At 40.8% G+C, this 21,549-nt stretch overlaps 1 protein-coding gene across 1 annotated transcript in view; it reads left to right on the top strand.

Moving 5' to 3' along the window:
* The window catches only part of STK32A (serine/threonine kinase 32A), a 363,613-nt gene that overhangs the window by 298,772 nt on the left and 43,292 nt on the right, over nt 1–21,549 (top strand). Inside the window, exon 7 of the mRNA XM_069764076.1 lies at nt 16,085–16,174. Within this exon, the coding sequence (XP_069620177.1) occupies nt 16,085–16,174 (90 nt within the window). The remainder of the gene's footprint in view (nt 1–16,084; nt 16,175–21,549) is intronic.

The following is a 21,549-nucleotide window of genomic DNA, read 5'->3' on the forward strand; positions in this document are numbered from 1 at the left end:
GGTAACATAGCTGCTATGAAACCACTGCTAAGGACAGGCAACAAGCAGAAGAGACTTGTTTGGGCTAAAGAACACAAGGAATGGACATTAGACCAGTGGAAATTTGTGCTTTGGTCTGATGAGTCCAAATTTGAGATCTTTGGTTCCAACCACCGTGTATTTGTGCAACGCAGAAAAGGTGAACGGATGGACTCTACATGCCTGGTTCCCACCGTGAAGCATGGAGGAGGAGGTGTGATGGTGTGGGGGTGCTTTGCTGGTGACACTGTTGGGGATTTATTCAAAATTGAAGACATACTGAACCAGCATGGCTACCACAGCATCTTGCAGCGGTATGCTATTCCATCCGGTTTGCATTTAGTTGGACCATCATTTATTTTTCAACAGGACAATGACCCCAAACACACCTCCAGGCTGTGTAAGGGCTATTTGACCAAGAATGAGAGTGATGGGGTGCTACGCCAGATGACCTGGCCTCACAGTCACCAGACCTGAATCTGATCGAGATGGTTTGGGGTGAGCTGGACCGCAGAGTGAAGGCAAAAGGGCCAACAAGTGCTAAGCATCTCTGGGAACTCCTTCAAGATTGTTGGAAGACCATTCCCGGTGACTACCTCTTGAAGCTCATCAAGAGAATGCCAAGAGTGTGCAAAGCAGTCATCAAAGCAAAAGGAGGCTACTTTGAAGAACCTAGAATATAAGACATAATTTCAGTTGTTTCACACTTTTTTGTTAAGTATATAATTCCATGTGTGTTAATTCATAGCTTTGATGCCTTCAGTGTGAATGTACAATTTTCATAGTCATCAAAATACAGAAAAATCTTTAAATGAGAAGGTGTCCAAACTTTTGGTCTGTACTGTATCTCTGTGATTTAATTGCATAAAAATTCAAATTTGGAAAATGGCGAAATTTTCAAAATTTTAGCCAAATTTCCGTTTTTTTCACAAATAAACACAGGTAATCTCAAATAAATTTTACCACTATCATGAAGTACAATATGTCATGAGAAAACAATGTCAGAATCATCAGGATCCATTGAAGCGTTCCAGAGTTATAACCTCATAAAGGGACAGTGGTCAGAATTGTAAAAATTGGCCTGGTCATTAACGTGCAAACCACCCTTGGGGGTAAAGGGGTAAAAGTTTGGGCACCCCTGGTCAATATTACTGCTCTTAACAACAGTTAACGGGAACCTGTCACCCCCAAAATGGAAGGTGAGCTAAGCCCACCGGCATCAGGGGCTTATCTACAGCATTCTGTAATGCTGCAGATAAGCCCCCGATGTATCCTAAAAGATAAGAAAAAGAGGTTAGATTATACTCACCCATGGCAGTCCCGATCAGGTTCTGGTCCAATGGGTGTCGCGATCCGGTCCGGTGCCTCCTATCTTCATCAGATGACGTCCTCTTCTTCTCTTCACGCTGTGGCTTCGGCGCAGGCATACTTTGTCTGCCCTGTTGATGGCAGAGCAAAGCACTGCAGTGCGCAGGCGCCGGGAAAGGTCAGAGAGGCCCGTCGCCTGTGCACTGCAGTACTTTGCTCTGCCCTCAACAGGGCAGACAAAGTACGCCTGCGCTGGAGCCGCAGCGTGAAGAGAAGAAGACGTCATCGTATGAAGATAGGAGGCCCCAGACCGGACTGTGATGCCCCTTCGGACCAGAACCGGACCGGGACCACCCCTGGGTGAGTATAATTTAACCTCTTTTTCTCATCTTTTAAGATACATTGATGTCGGTGGGCTTAGCTCACCTTCCATTTTGGGGGTGACAGGTTCCCTTTAAGCAAGTTGAAGATGAAACAATCTACAAAAGATCTAAAGTTAAAGATGACACATTTCCTTTGTATTTTAGGTAGAAATAATAATAATATATATATATATATATATATATATATCATATTTACATTTTAAAAATTACAAAAATGAGAATGGGCCAATGCAAGAATTTGGGCACCCTTGGAAAATTGTGCGCAAAGATAACTTTAACCAAGGTTTCGGGCCTTAATTAGCTTGTTAGGGTTATGGCTTGTTCACTATCATTATTAGGAAAGGTCAGGTGATGCAAATTTTCCAGCTTTACAAAAACGCAGCCTCCTTTACTCTTGTGGCAAAAATCAGCCATGCGTTCTTCTAAACAGCTCCTAGCTCTCTGAAAATGAAAATGGTGGAGGCCAACAAAGCAGGAGTCTCTAATAAGGCAGCAAAGCATTTTCAAGTCGCCTTTTCCTCAGTTTGAAATGTAATTTAGAATTGGCAATTAACAGGAACAGTGGAAGTCAAGATAAGGTCTGGAAGACCAAGCAACATTTCAGTGAAAGCTGCTCATAGGATTGCTAGAGAGAAAAATCAGAACCCCTGCTTGAATGAAAAAGACATTCAAAAAGATTTAGCAGACTCGGGAGTTGTGGTACATTGTTCTACTCTTCAGAAACACTTTCACAAAACAAATATGGCCTTTGTGGAAGAGTCATCAGAAGAATACTTCTCCTGCATCCACATCATAAAATTCAGAAGAATGCAAAAGAACATTTAAACAAGCTTGATACATTTAGTCAAAATCCACAATAGAATACCTCAAAAGGCACAAGCTGAAGGTTTTACAATGGCCCTCACAGTCCCCTGATCTGAACATCATTGAAAATCTGTGCCTAGACATCAAAATAGCAGTGCATGCAAGACAACCCAGGAATCTCATAAAACTGTAAGAATTTTCTAAGGAAGAATAGATGAGAGTCTCTCAAACAAGAATTTAAAGACACTTGTTTGGCAACAAAAAAACATTTACAAGCTGTGACACTTTCAAAAGGGAGTGCTACTAGTTACTAACGATGAAGACACAAAAGAGAATAGTAAAACCAAAAACACTCAGTTTGAAAAAATGTTGCAGTAATCCGCAAGTGCTAGTAAAAGATGTAAAAAACAGGGTATTTGGTTGATACGTTTTTTGCAAAAAATGTATACTAAGCTGCTCTACCAATCTTCACGGTATACCCTTATCAGAGCAGTCCTAACTAATGTATGCAATCCCTATCTGATGTATTTAAAAACCTGATCATCTGTATATAACCTGTGTGAACAGGGTTCAGAGAGGAAAAATCCATGTGTGCATACAGGGTAGAACAGCTTTTGTGCAGATAGCCCAAGAGGAGTGGTGGAACTCCACAGTCTTGTAGACACAAGAGAACAATTATGGAAACAGGAACACATGGGCTACTTGCACAGTGAACAAGTCTGTATGATCATGTTCACACACCACCAAGAAACCTGAAGACACAAAAGAGAATAGTAAAACCAAAAACACTCAGTTTGAAAAAATGTTGCAGTAATCCGCAAGTGCTAGTAAAAGATGTAAAAAACAGGGTATTTGGTTGATACGTTTTTTGCAAAAAATGTATACTAAGCTGCTCTACCAATCTTCACGGTATACCCTTATCAGAGCAGTCCTAACTAATGTATGCAATCCCTATCTGATGTATTTAAAAACCTGATCATCTGTATATAACCTGTGTGAACAGGGTTCAGAGAGGAAAAATCCATGTGTGCATACAGGGTAGAACAGCTTTTGTGCAGATAGCCCAAGAGGAGTGGTGGAACTCCCCAGTCTTGTAGACACAAGAGAACAATTATGGAAACAGGAACACATGGGCTACTTGCACAGTGAACAAGTCTGTATGATCATGTTCACACACCACCAAGAAACCTGAAGACACAAAAGAGAATAGTAAAACCAAAAACACTCAGTTTGAAAAAATGTTGCAGTAATCCGCAAGTGCTAGTAAAAGATGTAAAAAACAGGGTATTTGGTTGATACGTTTTTTGCAAAAAATGTATACTAAGCTGCTCTACCAATCTTCACGGTATACCCTTATCAGAGCAGTCCTAACTAATGTATGCAATCCCTATCTGATGTATTTAAAAACCTGATCATCTGTATATAACCTGTGTGAACAGGGTTCAGAGAGGAAAAATCCATGTGTGCATACAGGGTAGAACAGCTTTTGTGCAGATAGCCCAAGAGGAGTGGTGGAACTCCACAGTCTTGTAGACACAAGAGAACAATTATGGAAACAGGAACACATGGGCTACTTGCACAGTGAACAAGTCTGTATGATCATGTTCACACACCACCAAGAAACCTGAAGACACAAAAGAGAATAGTAAAACCAAAAACACTCAGTTTGAAAAAATGTTGCAGTAATCCGCAAGTGCTAGTAAAAGATGTAAAAAACAGGGTATTTGGTTGATACGTTTTTTGCAAAAAATGTATACTAAGCTGCTCTACCAATCTTCACGGTATACCCTTATCAGAGCAGTCCTAACTAATGTATGCAATCCCTATCTGATGTATTTAAAAACCTGATCATCTGTATATAACCTGCGTGAACAGGGTTCAGAGAGGAAAAATCCATGTGTGCATACAGGGTAGAACGTATCAACCAAATACCCTGTTTTTTACATCTTTTACTAGCACTTGCGGATTACTGCAACATTTTTTCAAACTGAGTGTTTTTGGTTTTACTATTCTCTTTTGTGTCTTCAGGTTTCTTGGTGGTGTGTGAACATGATCATACAGACTTGTTCACTGTGCAAGTAGCCCATGTGTTCCTGTTTCCATAATTGTTCTCTTGTGTCTACAAGACTGGGGAGTTCCACCACTCCTCTTGGGCTATCTGCACAAAAGCTGTTCTACCCTGTATGCACACATGGATTTTTCCTCTCTGAACCCTGTTCACACAGGTTATATACAGATGATCAGGTTTTTAAATACATCAGATAGGGATTGCATACATTAGTTAGGACTGCTCTGATAAGGGTATACCGTGAAGATTGGTAGAGCAGCTTAGTATACATTTTTTGCAAAAAACGTATCAACCAAATACCCTGTTTTTTACATCTTTTACTAGCACTTGCGGATTACTGCAACATTTTTTCAAACTGAGTGTTTTTGGTTTTACTATTCTCTTTTGTGTCTTCAGGTTTCTTGGTGGTGTGTGAACATGATCATACAGACTTGTTCACTGTGCAAGTAGCCCATGTGTTCCTGTTTCCATAATTGTTCTCTTGTGTCTACAAGACTGGGGAGTTCCACCACTCCTCTTGGGCTATCTGCACAAAAGCTGTTCTACCCTGTATGCACACATGGATTTTTCCTCTCTGAACCCTGTTCACACAGGTTATATACAGATGATCAGGTTTTTAAATACATCAGATAGGGATTGCATACATTAGTTAGGACTGCTCTGATAAGGGTATACCGTGAAGATTGGTAGAGCAGCTTAGTATACATTTTTTGCAAAAAACGTATCAACCAAATACCCTGTTTTTTACATCTTTTACTAGCACTTGCGGATTACTGCAACATTTTTTCAAACTGAGTGTTTTTGGTTTTACTATTCTCTTTTGTGTCTTCAGGTTTCTTGGTGGTGTGTGAACATGATCATACAGACTTGTTCACTGTGCAAGTAGCCCATGTGTTCCTGTTTCCATAATTGTTCTCTTGTGTCTACAAGACTGGGGAGTTCCACCACTCCTCTTGGGCTATCTGCACAAAAGCTGTTCTACCCTGTATGCACACATGGATTTTTCCTCTCTGAACCCTGTTCACACAGGTTATATACAGATGATCAGGTTTTTAAATACATCAGATAGGGATTGCATACATTAGTTAGGACTGCTCTGATAAGGGTATACCGTGAAGATTGGTAGAGCAGCTTAGTATACATTTTTTGCAAAAAACGTATCAACCAAATACCCTGTTTTTTACATCTTTTACTAGCACTTGCGGATTACTGCAACATTTTTTCAAACTGAGTGTTTTTGGTTTTACTATTCTCTTTTGTGTCTTCAGGTTTCTTGGTGGTGTGTGAACATGATCATACAGACTTGTTCACTGTGCAAGTAGCCCATGTGTTCCTGTTTCCATAATTGTTCTCTTGTGTCTACAAGACTGGGGAGTTCCACCACTCCTCTTGGGCTATCTGCACAAAAGCTGTTCTACCCTGTATGCACACATGGATTTTTCCTCTCTGAACCCTGTTCACACAGGTTATATACAGATGATCAGGTTTTTAAATACATCAGATAGGGATTGCATACATTAGTTAGGACTGCTCTGATAAGGGTATACCGTGAAGATTGGTAGAGCAGCTTAGTATACATTTTTTGCAAAAAACGTATCAACCAAATACCCTGTTTTTTACATCTTTTACTAGCACTTGTGGATTACTGCAACATTTTTTCAAACTGAGTGTTTTTGGTTTTACTATTCTCTTTTGTGTCATCAGGTTTCTTGGTGGTGTGTGAACATGATCATACAGACTTGTTCACTGTGCAAGTAGCCCATGTGTTCCTAGTTACTAACGATGCATGATGACCAAACTTTTGCATCAACCTATTTTCCTTTTTGAAATGTTTAAAATGTAAAAGATTAACTTATTTTTGCATCCTACAATACAAAGAAAATGTGGCCTTTTAGAGATCATTTCATCTTCAATTTGCTTCACTGTTCACAATAACAGTTATTTTGACCCAGGGTGCCCAAACTTTTATATGCCACTGATAAATATATCAATAAAGTTTTGTCAATGCCAAATACCAACAATAATCAAAAATAAAGAAACTTTATTTATATCATAACACATCAGAGAGAGACAAAAAAAAGTAGCCTCAAAAACGCATTAAAAAAAGCACTAAAAAATGCAATGAAAAAAGTAACCTAATTTACTTAATAGTTGCATTAATGGGGCAAAAAATCGTGAGGTCATCTGTGCATCCTGCTCATCTCCAGTTGGGACCTGTGGATTTATTTTATGTTCATTTATTCACGTTCGTAGCAACCAGAACTTTTTCATCTTAAAGATATATGACATCTGGCTTTTTGTGTGTGAAAGGCCGCGTTCACATATACAGCGTAAATACAGTGTTTTTGTTTTCTGGAGATGTCCGCACCAAACTAGACAAAAACAGTTTTCTATGGTTATTGTATATTTGCTGCATTTTTTATGTATTTTGCCCCTTATGTGTTGTGCTTTTACTGCAGATGTGAACCCACGTTTTTTTAATACAGAAAAACTTTGATTCTGCACTTAAGAAAGTGACTGCAGTTTTTTACTTGCGTTCTTTTTGTTTTTACGCTCTACATAGCAGCCTCTAGAGAAAAAAAGCACAAAAACTGCACAGTTCAGCAGCATCTTTAGGGCTCATACTCACTTGCGTGAAATACGGCCAAGTCTTGCATGTTAAAACCCGGCTCTGCCGCCGGCACTCCAGAGCGGAGCGTGCGGCCGCATAGCAATACATGGAGCTGCACGCTCCACTCCCAAGTGCCGGCGGCAGAGCCGGATGTTACCATGCGAGACTCGGCCGTATTTCACGCAAGTGAGTATGAGCCCTTAGACGCACTGTGGGCCAGTTTTCATGAAATCACATCCACTTTGCTTGGATAGTTAAACATAGCAGAATTTCCGTCCAAAAAAAAGCAGCAGAAAATATGCAGCATTTACGCTACATGTAAAGACAACCTAAATGTCCAGCAAAACGGATGTGATTTCCTTAAAACTTCACCTTCAGTGCATCTAAAGATGTTGCTGAACTACGTGGTTCGGTGCTTTTTTCTCTACAGATTTCTATGTATTTTTAATAGCAGAATCAAACCTTTTCTGCAGTATTAAAAAACAATAAAAAATGCAGCTGTACCAAAATTGCATCAAATATGAGCGAAAACACATAAAAGAAGATTATTAGTGTGTCGTGTGGTGCGGACACCTGCAGAAAAAAAAACGCAGTAAAAAAACATAGCATTTATGCTACGTGTGAACTCGGCCTCAACATTACAATTGTATTACTTTTTATGGGTTTAAAGGGAACCTGTCACACACCCCTCCCCCCTCCCAGGCGTTTTTAACTGAAAGAGCCATCTTGTGCAGTACTAATGCTGCATTCTGTCAAGGTGGGTCTTTTAGTTGGGGTGCCTTCCAACGCTGAACTATTTGTTTGTATAATTTGCCCCTCATACCTGTATTCTGTCCGGGGGCATGTCTTTTCCCCCCTGGACAGAAACGCCTCCCAGCCATCCCTTAGCCCCTCCGTGCGCCAGGCGCCGCCTCCTCTACAGTCATTAACGTCCCCAGCGCATGTGCTGTAAGTTGTTTTTTTAGGCATGCGCAGTTTGCGCTGCCCTTCGACTCCCATCACATGATGGGAACTCACAGCGCAGGCGCCGTGGATGTTAATGAAGGAAGTAGAGGCGGCGCCCATCGCGCGGAGGGTCTGAGTGATGGCTGGGAGGCGTTTGTGTCCGGTGGGAAAAGACATGCACCCCGGACAGACTACAGGTATGAGGGGAAAATTATAGAAACAAATAGTACGGCAGCACGATTGCGCAGTCTCACAGTGAGCACCGTGGCGATCACGTGCAGGCGTCAGCTGTATGTGACAGCTGACACCCCGCAGCAATGCCCCTCTGTGACAGCGACATAGAGGGGCAACGCACAGGGACAGGGGCTCCCTGTGCTCTCCGGTGTTCTGGAAGGAGTTCCCAGATCCAAAATGGCCGCAGGGCTCCTTCCGGGTCTTTCACTGAGGTGGCTTGCCAGCGCCTGCTTATAGCAAGCGCCGGAAAGCCTCCTGCACTGCCTGTCAGATCGCTGATCTGACACAGTGCTATGCAAAGTGTCAGATCAGCGATCTGATGAAATATAGTGATGTCCCACCCTGGGACAATGTTATAAAGTAAAAAAACACAAATAGAATGTATAAAAAAAATCCCCAAATAAAGAAAAAATAAATAAATATTTTTCAATAAATCCATTTATTTATGTAAATAAAAAAACTATAAAAGTATACATATTTGGTATCGCCGCGTCCGTAACGACCCGCTCTATAAAACTATTCCACTAGATAACCCCTTCAGTGAACACCACAAAAAAATAAATAAAAATCGAGGCAAAAAACAATGCTTTATCATTATACTGACGAACAAAAAGTGCAATAAAATGTGATAAAAAAAGACAGATATAAAAAGCCATGGTACTGCAAAAAAAGCCACATCATCAGCAGAAAAATAAAAAAGTTATAGCTCTCAGAATAGAGCGATGCAAAAACAATTATTTTTTATATAAAATAGTTTTTATTGTGTAAAAGCGCCAAAACATAAAAAAACATAAATGAGGTATCGCTGTAATCGTACTAAACCGAAGAATAAAGCTGCTTCATCAATTTTACCACACGTGGAACGGTATAAACTCCCCCCCTAGAAGAAATTCAGGAATTGCTGGTTTTTGTTCATTCTGCCTCCCAAAAATCGGAATAAAAAGCGATCAAAAAATGTCGTGTGCCTGAAAATGGTACCAATAAAAACATCAACTCGTCCCGCAAAAAACAAGCCCTCACATGACTCTGTGGGCCAAAATATGGATAAATTGTAGCTCTCAAAATGTGGTGATGCAAAAAACTATTTTTTGCAATAAAAAGCGTCTCTTAGCGTGTGACAGCTGTTAAAAAACCCCCGCTATAAAAGTAAATCAAACCCCCATTCATCACCCCCTTAGTTAGGGAAAAATAATAAAATTAAAAAAATGTATTTATTTACATTTTCCCATTAGGGATAGGGTTCAGGCTAATGTTAGGGTTAGGGTTGGGGCAAAAGTTAGGGTTAGGGTTGGGGCTAAAGTTAGGGTTAGGGTTGGGGCTACAGTTAGGTTTGGGGCTAAAGTTAGGGTTAGAGTTGTGGCTAAAGTTAGGGTTAGGGCTGGGGCTAAAGTTAGGGTTAGGGTTGGGGCAAACGTTAGGGTTTGGATTATGTTTACAGTTGAGGTTAGGGTTGGGATTAGGGTTAAGGGTGTGTCAGGGTTAGGGGTGTGGTTAGGGTTATGGTTAGGGTTGAGATTAGGGCTGGTATTAGGGTTAGGGGTGTGGTCAGGGTTATGGCTAGGGTTGGGATTAGGGTTAGGGGTGTATTTTGGTTAGGGGTGTGGTTAGGATAATGGTTGGGAATAGGGTTAGGTGTGCATTGGGGTTAGGGTTGGAGTTAGAATTGGGGGGCTTTCCACTGTTTAGGCACATCAGGGGCTCTCGAAACGCGACATGGTGTCCGATCTCAATTCCAGCCAATTTTGCATTGAAAAGTCAAACGGCGCTCCTTCCCTTCTGAGCTCTGCTATGCGCCCAAACAGTAGTTTACCCCCACACACGGGGTATCAGCTTACTCAAGACAAATTGTACAACAGGTTTTGTGGTCCAAGTTGTCCTGTTACCCTTGGGAAAATAAAAAATTTGGGGCGAAAATATCATTTTTGTTAAAAAAAATATGATTTTTTTACGGCTCTACATTATAAACTTCTGTGAAGCACTTGGAGGTTCAAAGTGCTCACCACCATCTAGATTAGTTCCTTATGTGACCTACTTTCCAAAAGGTTGTCATTTGTGGGGGGTTTCCACTGTTTAGGCCCATCAGAGGCTTTTCAAAGTGACATGGTGTCCAATCTCACTTCCAGCAAATTTTGCATTGAAAAGTCAAATGGCGCTCCTTCCCTTCCGAGCTCTGCCATGTGCACAAACAGTTGTTTACCCCCTCATATGGGGTATCGGCGTACTCAGGACCAATTGTACAATGACTTTTGTGGTCCACTTTCTCCTGTTACCCTTGGTAAAATAAAACAAATTGGATCTGAAGTAAAAATTTTGTGAAAAAAAGTTAAATGTTCAATTTTTTTTAAACATTCCAAAAATTCCTGTGAAGCACCTGAAGGATTAATAAACTTAATAAAATTTTGTTGTAAAAATGAGAAATCGCTGGTCAACTTTTAACCCTTATAACTTCCTAACAAAAAAAATTATGTTTCCAAAATTGTGCTAATGTAAAGCAGACATGTGGGTAATGTTATTTATTAACTATTTTGTATGATATGACACCAAATTTCTGTTTTTTTCACAAATAAACGCAAGTCAAATTGAAGAAATTTTACCACTATCATAAAGTACTATATGTCACAAGAAAACATTCTCAGAATCACCAGGATCCGTTGAAGCATTTCAGAGTCATGACCTCATAAATTGACAGTGGTCAGAATTGAAAAAAATGGCCTGGTCAGGAAGTTGAAAATAGGCTTTGGGGTGAAGGGGTTAATAGAGAAAAAATATCAATGACATAATTTTTTAGCCAATTTACCGATCCCCATAAATAATCTGATCTCTGTGTTGTGCGGGTCATTATGATTACAGAGACACCAAATATGTCCTTGTTATTTGCTGATTTGTGATGTTTATTATGTTTTAAAAAAACACATTAAAAATGACACTTTTAATTTTTTTTAATTTTATGGTAAGAATAGTTTTTTCCCTTTAGTGTATGGGGTCATAGAAATACACAGTTATATATACAGATGTATCTTTATGTACCAGTATAATCTGCCTGTGGGGTTAGTGGCTGCAGACCAAATACTGTATACAAAATTTTCCCAGGGATGTTACTGGATCCTGTGACTTATGACTTTAGCTCCTGCATGCAATTATAGAGGTTGTGGGTTCAAGTCCCAGGGAGACTCACAAAAAAGAGAAATTACAATTTTCTAATTGTTTTTAATTATTTTTATTTGTTTTATAGGAACAAAAAAATGTGTGTTCTTCACCTCTAGAATACCAGAATACCGAGACATAGAGATACTGCTATGTACAATGTATATCTATGTACCTGTATAATCTGCTTCTGGTTCACTGCCTGCAATAAAGCTGAAGATTACCAAATTATTCTATGTTTATCATTATGGGCTGTGTCGTGAGAACATGAGATGTCAAGTTTGAGTTTCTGGGAGACCAGACAACATGAGAAGGGAATAGTTTACTTGAAGGGAACCTGTCACCTGAATTTGGCGGGACCCGTTTTCGGTCATATGGGCGGAGTTTTCAGGTGTTTGATTCACCCTTTCCTTACCCGCTGGCTGCATGCTGGCCGCAATATTGTACTAAAGTTCATTCTCTGTCCTCCGTAGTACATGCCTGTGCAAGGAAATCTTGCCTTGCGCAGGCGTGTACTACAGAGGACAGAGAATGAACTTCAATCCAATATTGCGGCCAGCATGCAGCCAGTGGGTAAGGAAAGGGTGAATCAAACACCCGAAATCTCCACCCATATGACCAAAAACCGGTCCCGCCAAATTCAGGTGACAGGTTCCCTTTGAGAGCACAGAGATGCAGCGCCGCCTCTCAAGAAAGGGGCCATGGATCAACGACTGTCAGAGAGGTGAGTATTAAAAGTCGGGACAAATTTCTGATGTTTCGGGACAGTTCCACTGAATCAGGGATGGTTGGGAGCTATGAATAACCTACACTTTTTTCTATCTAATCCCTAGATGTATTTTTTGTACTTCACTTCCTGTGTTTTGTTTGAGTCTCAAATAGGATGTCCCACAAGTCTGGGGCTATGCTCACTTCTCTGCAGCGTCTATTGCATCTACTGGAACAGGACATCATTAGGAGGCTGTGCTGCAGTTACTTGCTAAAGATTTAAGTTACTAAAGTTTATTGCATTGCCGGCCTCTGTAGCTATTTTGGATCTATGGTCAAGGCGATAAAATCTGTGGGAGATGTGAGTGCAGCGCCTGCACTCTGCTTCCATTTCTGCCACCACTGCTTCTAATTGTGAAACAAGATGTTGCTGGAGAGCAGAGATATAAGTGGTGAGCGACACCTGCACCGCCTCCTGATGACAATTTGTTTGAGGGCGATTCTAGAAGATGTGGGGCGGTGCTGGTGTGACTCACTGCTTCTATCTATGATCCTTGATGACATTTTGTTTCACAAAATGTCACAGACAGAAGAGATAAAAGCAAAGTGTGGGTGCTGCACTCACATTTCCCTCAGATTCTATTGCCATGACCTGGATCTGAGACATCCTCAGAGGCCAGTTGGTTAGATGGCCAAATCCCAATAAAACTTAATCGCAATGTGAATGCAATTTTGTATCAGTTTGACTTCTTAAAGAATGTCACATAACACAGAATGACTGTTCAAACCAAGTACAAGCGCTTGGTGCTCCCTTGATGTGGACAAATATTTAAGTGCACCTTCTCTTCTATCTGTTTCATACATCTTTGTCCTCCGCCTTTATAAAGCTAGAACTGTCAATCAAAAAAGGTGGGTGGAGGGATGGAGATTAGGGATGAGCGGACCAGTGGAAATTCAGATCTGGTACCCAACCCAAACTTATTCAAAAGTTTGGTTCGGGTACCAGAACTGTACCTGATGTTTAAAACAATGGGCACCTGGACTATAAAATCTCACTCTCTCTATTATAAAAATAAGACCCGCGTTTCCATACGTCAATAGCGAAATGTGAAAAAAAAACAATATATTTAATACAGTCACGTGTATTTGCCATGACTAATAAAGTATAAAAATATTTATCCCATGTAGTCAACATGGAATATCAAAAAAAATTAATGCAAAATTGGCATTTTTTAGTTGTCACAATCCCCTCAAAAATTAATGAAAAGTGATCAAAAAGTTGCATGGACCCCAGAATGCTATCAATAAAAACATCAGCTCAATGGGCAAAAGACAAGTTCTCATACAAGTTCATCAACAGAGAAATAACAAGAGGATGGCTACACCAGCACCTTTTTTTTTAGTTCTTTTTTAGATGTAGACGCTTGTTCTATTATAGCGATGAGTAATTCAGTCTCAATGTGAATTGAATTTATGTTGAATTTTTAGGAATTCACTGAACCCAGTGAACTTGAACAGTTTACTATTCAATTTGTACAAATTGCCTAAAATTGCCACGGAAGGCAGAAGATTGCATCAGCCACAGAAGTCTCACATGACCTTGGTCGCAGCCAGTCATGCATACCTATAATGCCTTGCAACAGTCGCATTAGATGGTATAGCATAACCAATCAGAAGATTGAAAGCCATAAAATGGTGAAGAAACTGTTCACTTTGTGTGGGACAACACAAACATAATTGACGGTCACCATCCTTTTACTCATATATGTGGAGGTAACATTGATATTACACAACTGTTTTTTCCACATTCGAGAAAAATGGTTCTATAATTCTGAGCAGACCTTGATCAGAATGGCATTAGTTTTTATTGGACATGTAGAGAGAAAAAAAGTTTCTCCTCCTTCTCCATTCTGTGAGTCCGTGAACATTTTTTTTCGTTGACCCATATACTTTCATTGCCGATTTTGATCCAACACTCAGATCAAAATCAGACATATCTCTGATTTTTTTCCACTGGCACAATGGTCCAAGGAAAGAATCAGAGATGTGCACAGTCCCGTAGAATATCATGGGTACCAAGTGCTATCCATGAAAACCACAGTGAGCACTCATCAGAAAATTTGTCGTGCACAAGAGTTCTAGGAAATCTCTGAGTGTTATACATGTCTATTTGGAAAAAATTGTCAAAGCTGGTGAATTTGAATTCAAGAACATCTACATATCTCTAATTGTAATATCTTTAAAGGGGTTGTCCACTACTAGGACAACACTTTCTGGATTTAAATGTTTGGCACCAATAAAATATAAGAAGCTTATATTCCGCTCCTATGTTGCCTTTGTTGTAGCGATGTAGGCACGCACGTTCCTGGGGCTCATATGTGGCTGTTATGACACGTGATAACAGCCGCACGAGAGCCTCGGAAAAGCGAGTGTCGACACCACCAGAACGAAGGCAGCACAACAGCGGAGTGTAAGCTTTTTAATTTTATCAGGGCCAAATGTTGGGTATGAGAAGAGGCTGTGCTAGTTGTGGACCACTTCCTTGAGGAAGTATGGTCCTACCTATATGCATAAAAAATAGAACAGAAGCAGCACTCCATTGGGAATAAGTGAAAAAAGTGGACTTTATTCACATAATCACAGTTTATTCACAGCCCACTTTTTTACATTGCATTGCTGCTTCCATTCTATTCTTTCTACATTGGAGGCATTTGACCTATTGATAGCAGAAGTATTGCACACACAATATTTGGACTGTGCTGCTATGTTTCCTTGTTATTATATACATATACAAATATGGTTACCCTAATTATTTTGTAGGTTCACCAAACCTTGCTTTCTGAAAAAAAAAATAATGGTGGCATTGATTTGGATGACTATTGTCACATTGCTACCGTGACAGAGAGTTTCCAGAGAACCGCAGCGCTCTGGGCCTCGTTCACACACAGTGAACAGAAGCTCTTCTCCTGTATTCTGACCTGGCTGGTTTGTGCCAGTAGTGCAGGAGTTAACCTTGTTGCTGAGTTGCTGTGAGCTGGGTCTCTCAGCTGAAGTGGATTTTGTAATCTCCTCCTCTATATAGACCCAGCCTTGACTACAACTATTGTCAGTGATCAGTTCTGCTGCCTGGCTTGGAGGTTGAAGGAGCGTAGTGTTGGAGCTTGGAGGTTTATTTACAGAGATTGGTGTCTGCTGTTTTGGTTGCATGTTAAACCTGTTTTCCTTCCCAGTTTTTTCCTTCTCTTCCCATCTCTGTGTTTCATCTGTGGTTGTGTGAGCATTTGGTGAGTTTGAGACTTTTAGTTACCTTGTCCGTATACCCTGTTTATTGTTGTATTTATACACTGGTGCAGTCCACCTCTCTGGGGGGGAGAGGGGGCCACTGATAGGGCCTGCACAGGAGACAGGGATACGCTGGCTGCTCGGGCCTCCTAACCATCATAGGTACCCCTGAGATAGGGGAAAGCCAGGGCCCCATTATAGTGGCAGGGACAGGTGCGGGTCCCATTACGCCGTCCTGCCCTTATCGCTGTTATCGGCGTGACAACTATTTTCTGTATTTCCCAAGTACAGTTCAATATATATTAGTTAGCCCTTGTTCACATCTACTTTAGAGCTTCCTTTTTATGGACACATCATCAGACACAGTTGCAAGTTACTGTCAGTGGTATCATTTGTGGGACAAGATATGACACTTTTTATTTCCCCTAATTTGCTACTGTCCATTTCATCAGTTAAAAATTGTAGTGCTGCACTTTGTATTTGATTTTCATTAGCATGAGTGACTTTTAGGAATGATGTGCTTCATATTTATCGTACGGAGTCATTCTACAAACGTTCACTCTCTTTGTATTTATAAAGGGCATGTACATATCACCGATTTTAATATTGCCACCCTGGTCAATCAAGGTACGAAGATTACAACTGTTGCTGGCACAAAACCTTACATGGGTAGGTATTCCGCTCTTTTAATACCTTGCTGTTTGCTATGCCTTTGTTCCTTTTAGGTCTGATGCTGGGATTTGATCTGTATCTCCGTTTAAAGGAAACCTGTCATGTTGAAAATGCTATCTTTTATGCAGGCAGGAAGGAGGAACTAAGTACACACACATTTTCGTGGGAAATTTCAATTAAAAAATATTTTATCTTTGAAATCTCTAGTGTTTCTTTGTACATGAGTCCAGTGGGCAGTCCCACTCAGTGATACTGACTGTGCATGCAGAGATAGTTTTGAATCACTTGCAGGACCGCCTACTGGACTGGTATTTTATCACTCAGGTCCCTGGTGTCTATATGTATACGAGTTCAGTGGGCGGTCCTACTCAGTGATTGACAGTCTTGCCTGTATGACTGTGCATGTAGAGATAGCTGTCAATCTCTAGTAGGACCACCCAGTGGACTCATATACATTTAAACACCAGGGACTTCAATGATAAAATACAAGTAACTGAATATTTTCCAACAAATCTATATTTCATTCTGCTCAGTTTCTCCTTTTCTACACCATGCTGTCAGCAGACTGCCTGTACAATATGGCCCGTTCCCCTTAAATACTACTTAAAGACTGATCTGTATGTTAAGTAGGTATAGGAGTGTCAGACTCCTTATTGATGCTGAAGGACTTTTTTTATTAATTCCCAGATCGCTATTAAGCGGAAGTGGTACTTCACTTGTGGTAGCGCCTTCATTGCGGAGCCAGAGCAGCTTCACAAATCAGCTAAAATGAAGCCAACCTGTGCCTTCAGAGATTTGTGTTGTCTGCTTTCATTGCCAGGTCTCATTAAATAATGTAACACGAAACCAAATAGAACACTTTAAATATTCTGCCCATGAATTGCGTCTAAATAATCCTCATATCATAGGCCTTCTAACGTCAAATGGACACTCCCGATAACACTATATAACCAAAAGAGAAAAATGGAGTACTCAGTCCAAACCTTTTTAACAAAACCGTATACAATACTTTATTAATAATTCATCAATACAGTAATAGCATAATAATACATAATTTTAACACAAAAACAGGGTAAGGGTAGTCACAGGTAACCCGGCTGGTAATGGTTAACAATAAAGTGCATAGTGCCCATAATTTTATTGGGAAGCTCACCCCCAACACATATCAATTAAAGCATTTAGCGGTTTTCACAAAGTTGCGGCATACCAGTATGCAGTTGGAATACAAGTATTCATTCAGGGAGCTTACCCATATTATTGTGCAGAGCCGGGCCCGTATCACGCCGCCACCGACGCGCGTTTCGCTGATCTTTCTCAAGGTGCGGTGATCAGGTGTGTGAGGGCCGACATTAAATACCCAAAGGTACCGGAAACTGTGTAACCGGCGCATGTTCCCTGACCTGTGCGCACCGAAAAGCATCACTTCCGGTGAGCGGAACAACACTGCGTGTCAGCGTCCCTGTAAGTACGACGTAACTGGAACGCACATGTCATCCCTATTCACCATCAGCCATGCCCCGATGCGCACCACAGGAGACATGCGCACCACAGGATCCGGAAAGAAATAGAAAATGCTGGGACAATTACCGGAACGGAAGGAACAGAGAAGTACTACCGCCACATTACTGTGTATAAACCGTGACTCTTCATACAACATTTATAATCTAAGCACCATCATTGTTTATAATTATACCAAGTATGTAATGCAGAAAAAAACTGCCCAAAAACAACCAATAATATATAAAAAACGTGAACGTGAATAAAACAAATAATAATATATAAACACAGGAAATGTAAAAATATTATAATATGACATTCTCATCAATGTGATAATGGTGATGGTATCCAGTCTGTCCTCCATATTTTCAATACTGCTGTCAAAATGTTGTCTCCAGCATAATCATATGGCCCAAACGGTTATGTAGTTCACACATCAGGGGAAATATGACTGAACTATACTACAAATAAAAATAAAAAAATAAAGAATAAAAACCATAATTAGTATAAAAGACATCACATACATAACCCATAAAAACACACAAAGTTAAAAACACAAGACTGGGATGTCGCATAATATACCTACAGAAATGGACTAAAGCTCACTTGTTCGTTAAGTCCTGCCGGTGTCACCGTATTTAATACCGTAATCCACCGGCATTCTCTTTGAGCCAACAGACGCTTGGTGTCACCACCCCTGATGCCCACACGGATTTTGTCTATCCCCCAAGCTTTGAAGCCATCAGGATTACTATTGTGCTTGAGACGAAAATGCTTTGGGATTGGTTTCATTGTAGCCACATCCTCCATGTCACGTGCGGCCACTATATCCCTTACGTGCTCGCGTATGCGAACACGCAGTTCCCTGGATGTAAGGCCCACATACACCAAATCACAGGGACATACTGCGTAGTATACCACATTCGTGGTGCTACAAGTGATGTGGTCCCTTATAGTGTATTCTTTCTGGCCATCTGATGACCTGAAGGATGTGGCACGTCTCAAGTTTTTACAAGCAAGGCATCCACCACAAGGGTAGAAGCCTATCCTAGGAGCACCAGCTCCAAAGATGTTAGTTTTCCTCTGTACATAATGGCTTTTTACAACAATATCCGTTTAAAGGAAACCTGTCATGTTGAAAATGCTATCTTTTATGCAGGCAGGAAGGAGGAACTAAGTACACACACATTTTCGTGGGAAATTTCAATTAAAAAATATTTTATCTTTGAAATCTCTAGTGTTTCTTTGTACATGAGTCCAGTGGGCAGTCCCACTCAGTGATACTGACTGTGCATGCAGAGATAGTTTTGAATCACTTGCAGGACCGCCTACTGGACTGGTATTTTATCACTCAGGTCCCTGGTGTCTATATGTATACGAGTTCAGTGGGCGGTCCTACTCAGTGATTGACAGTCTTGCCTGTATGACTGTGCATGTAGAGATAGCTGTCAATCTCTAGTAGGACCACCCAGTGGACTCATATACATTTAAACACCAGGGACTTCAATGATAAAATACAAGTAACTGAATATTTTCCAACAAATCTATATTTCATTCTGCTCAGTTTCTCCTTTTCTACACCATGCTGTCAGCAGACTGCCTGTACAATATGGCCCGTTCCCCTTAAATACTACTTAAAGACTGATCTGTATGTTAAGTAGGTATAGGAGTGTCAGACTCCTTATTGATGCTGAAGGACTTTTTTTATTAATTCCCAGATCGCTATTAAGCGGAAGTGGTACTTCACTTGTGGTAGCGCCTTCATTGCGGAGCCAGAGCAGCTTCACAAATCAGCTAAAATGAAGCCAACCTGTGCCTTCAGAGATTTGTGTTGTCTGCTTTCATTGCCAGGTCTCATTAAATAATGGTATCACCTAATAGAGCACCAACATCACCATTGTAATGACAACGCTCTGGCTGCACAGTGGAGCCAGTCTTCGGAGTATGAAATAATCAAATTCACCAGTATTCATTTCATTGACCCATATACTGGAAATACTAAAGCACATCTACTGCAAATAAGGAACACACACATACTTCTACTTCGCCCGAAGAATAATCAGATCACTTCTTTTAACCCCTTCGCTTCTTCCTAAGCCATTAATGCTTAAAAGAAGCTAAAAAAAACTGAGCATATGAACAAACAGCAAGTCATTGTAGCATTGCATTGCATATATTCATTCTTTTTAGCATTTTTTTCAACGCTTTTTCAGGTGGGTTTCTGAGCCGATGCTCCTCAAAAAGACGTTGTGTTCACATACTTTAACACTTGATGAGGCCGTTGCATTGACTTTTGAAAACAATGCAAAAAATGTCTGGACTATCCTCTTTAATAGTTTAAAAGTTTGATATTATAATGCTGCTTTTGATATCCAGAGGGGAATGCTCAAAATGGATTATACAGCCATTCTGACGTTGGTTTTCAAACTAAGTACACCAGCTTCATCAAGTCTAAGGGAGCTCTATAATAATCCACTGTACAGTATGTATGTTTGGTTTTCTATGAGATAGTGGGGAGTGTCCTTTAAAATTTGACCCTTGGAGCCACTTGGTATAGGGATTCTATTCATAATAGCACGTATTCTGTTCTATGGTTTTTGTTTTCAATAATCTATAGTATGTAGTATGTTACAAGTCTACTACTGGCAAAAATAAAAAAACAAGACTGCATAAAGCCACAAACTACTGTACATGGTCATTTTTCAGTTAAACATCTTTCATCTAACCATCTTTGACTTGTCCTAAAGGTAACATCAATGGGAGCTTGTGAGTCACTGAACACAAAAATAATGCCAAAACCAAAAATGCTATTATGTTCCTAAAGGACATGGTGACATTTTATCAATCATGACAATACATTACACTGTGATGGCGATTAGAAAAATTGGCACAGGTACGATATCAAGTTTTATCACCTTTTTGCAGGTGGAAACCATCATCATGATTACCTGAGTTTGCTAGGTTATTTTTGCTATTCCAGGAATATTTTGTTAGAATTCATAAATGCTTTTTAAAAGGGTTTTTCTTTTTTAGCAAAGGATGTTTCGAAAAGAAGGTAAGCTGACATCCTTTACTTGCCATCAACTCCACCACCACCATTCCAGCCATCTCTACCATCCAAGAAAATATGAAATCACGACCACCCGTCACCAGATCACCGACGCCACTGATTAGCTATGTAAGGAGAAGCACCGGACCGTGGGCACTTGTAAGACGCTGAGTCTGGAACTGCTGAGGCTGCAGGAAAGGGATAAGGGCCCGGGCAGAACCCCTAACTCAGAAGCAGGGGGCGTACACAAGCAAAAGCGCAAGTGGCAGGAGTTAGTTTTGGAGCGGACAGGCAGCGTGCAGCAGGATGAGGGGTGTGCTCCGTTACCTGAGCACCTGCGCCGCGTCGGCCTGAGCCCACCAGCTCTGGCCACTACCTGAGTGACTGTCAGAGACCAAGATGCTGGGTGCCCTGTTTCTGCACGACTGAGAGATACTGTGTGCCCCGTGGCTGGGAGTACAGTGCATGTGCCGACTAGGAGAAGCCAAGTAGCAGACGAACTTCTGCAGCTTACCTTGCCCATTGCTGCTAATCACCTCACATTGGACCCTTGCAAGTGTCAGGGCCCTTGTCATCCTGGCTGCGCCAACTTATGGACTAGGGGCTCAGTGGAAGGTACCGGAGACCAACCACTGCCACCACAAGATGGACCATTGTTTGCAGGACCCCACTGGAACAGCATCGGGCCAGCCGTTATTGGCGCCGCCGCCCTCCAAACTTCAACAGAAGACTGGGAAGCCTTTGACACGATAAGTGATTTAAAGAACTGCCATTATCTTGTTTATTGCTCAATTCACTCTACCTATTGCCTACCCTTGAACTGTTT

Source organism: Ranitomeya imitator, chromosome 4, assembly GCF_032444005.1.
Source record: "Ranitomeya imitator isolate aRanImi1 chromosome 4, aRanImi1.pri, whole genome shotgun sequence".
Lineage (NCBI taxonomy): Eukaryota > Metazoa > Chordata > Amphibia > Anura > Dendrobatidae > Ranitomeya > Ranitomeya imitator.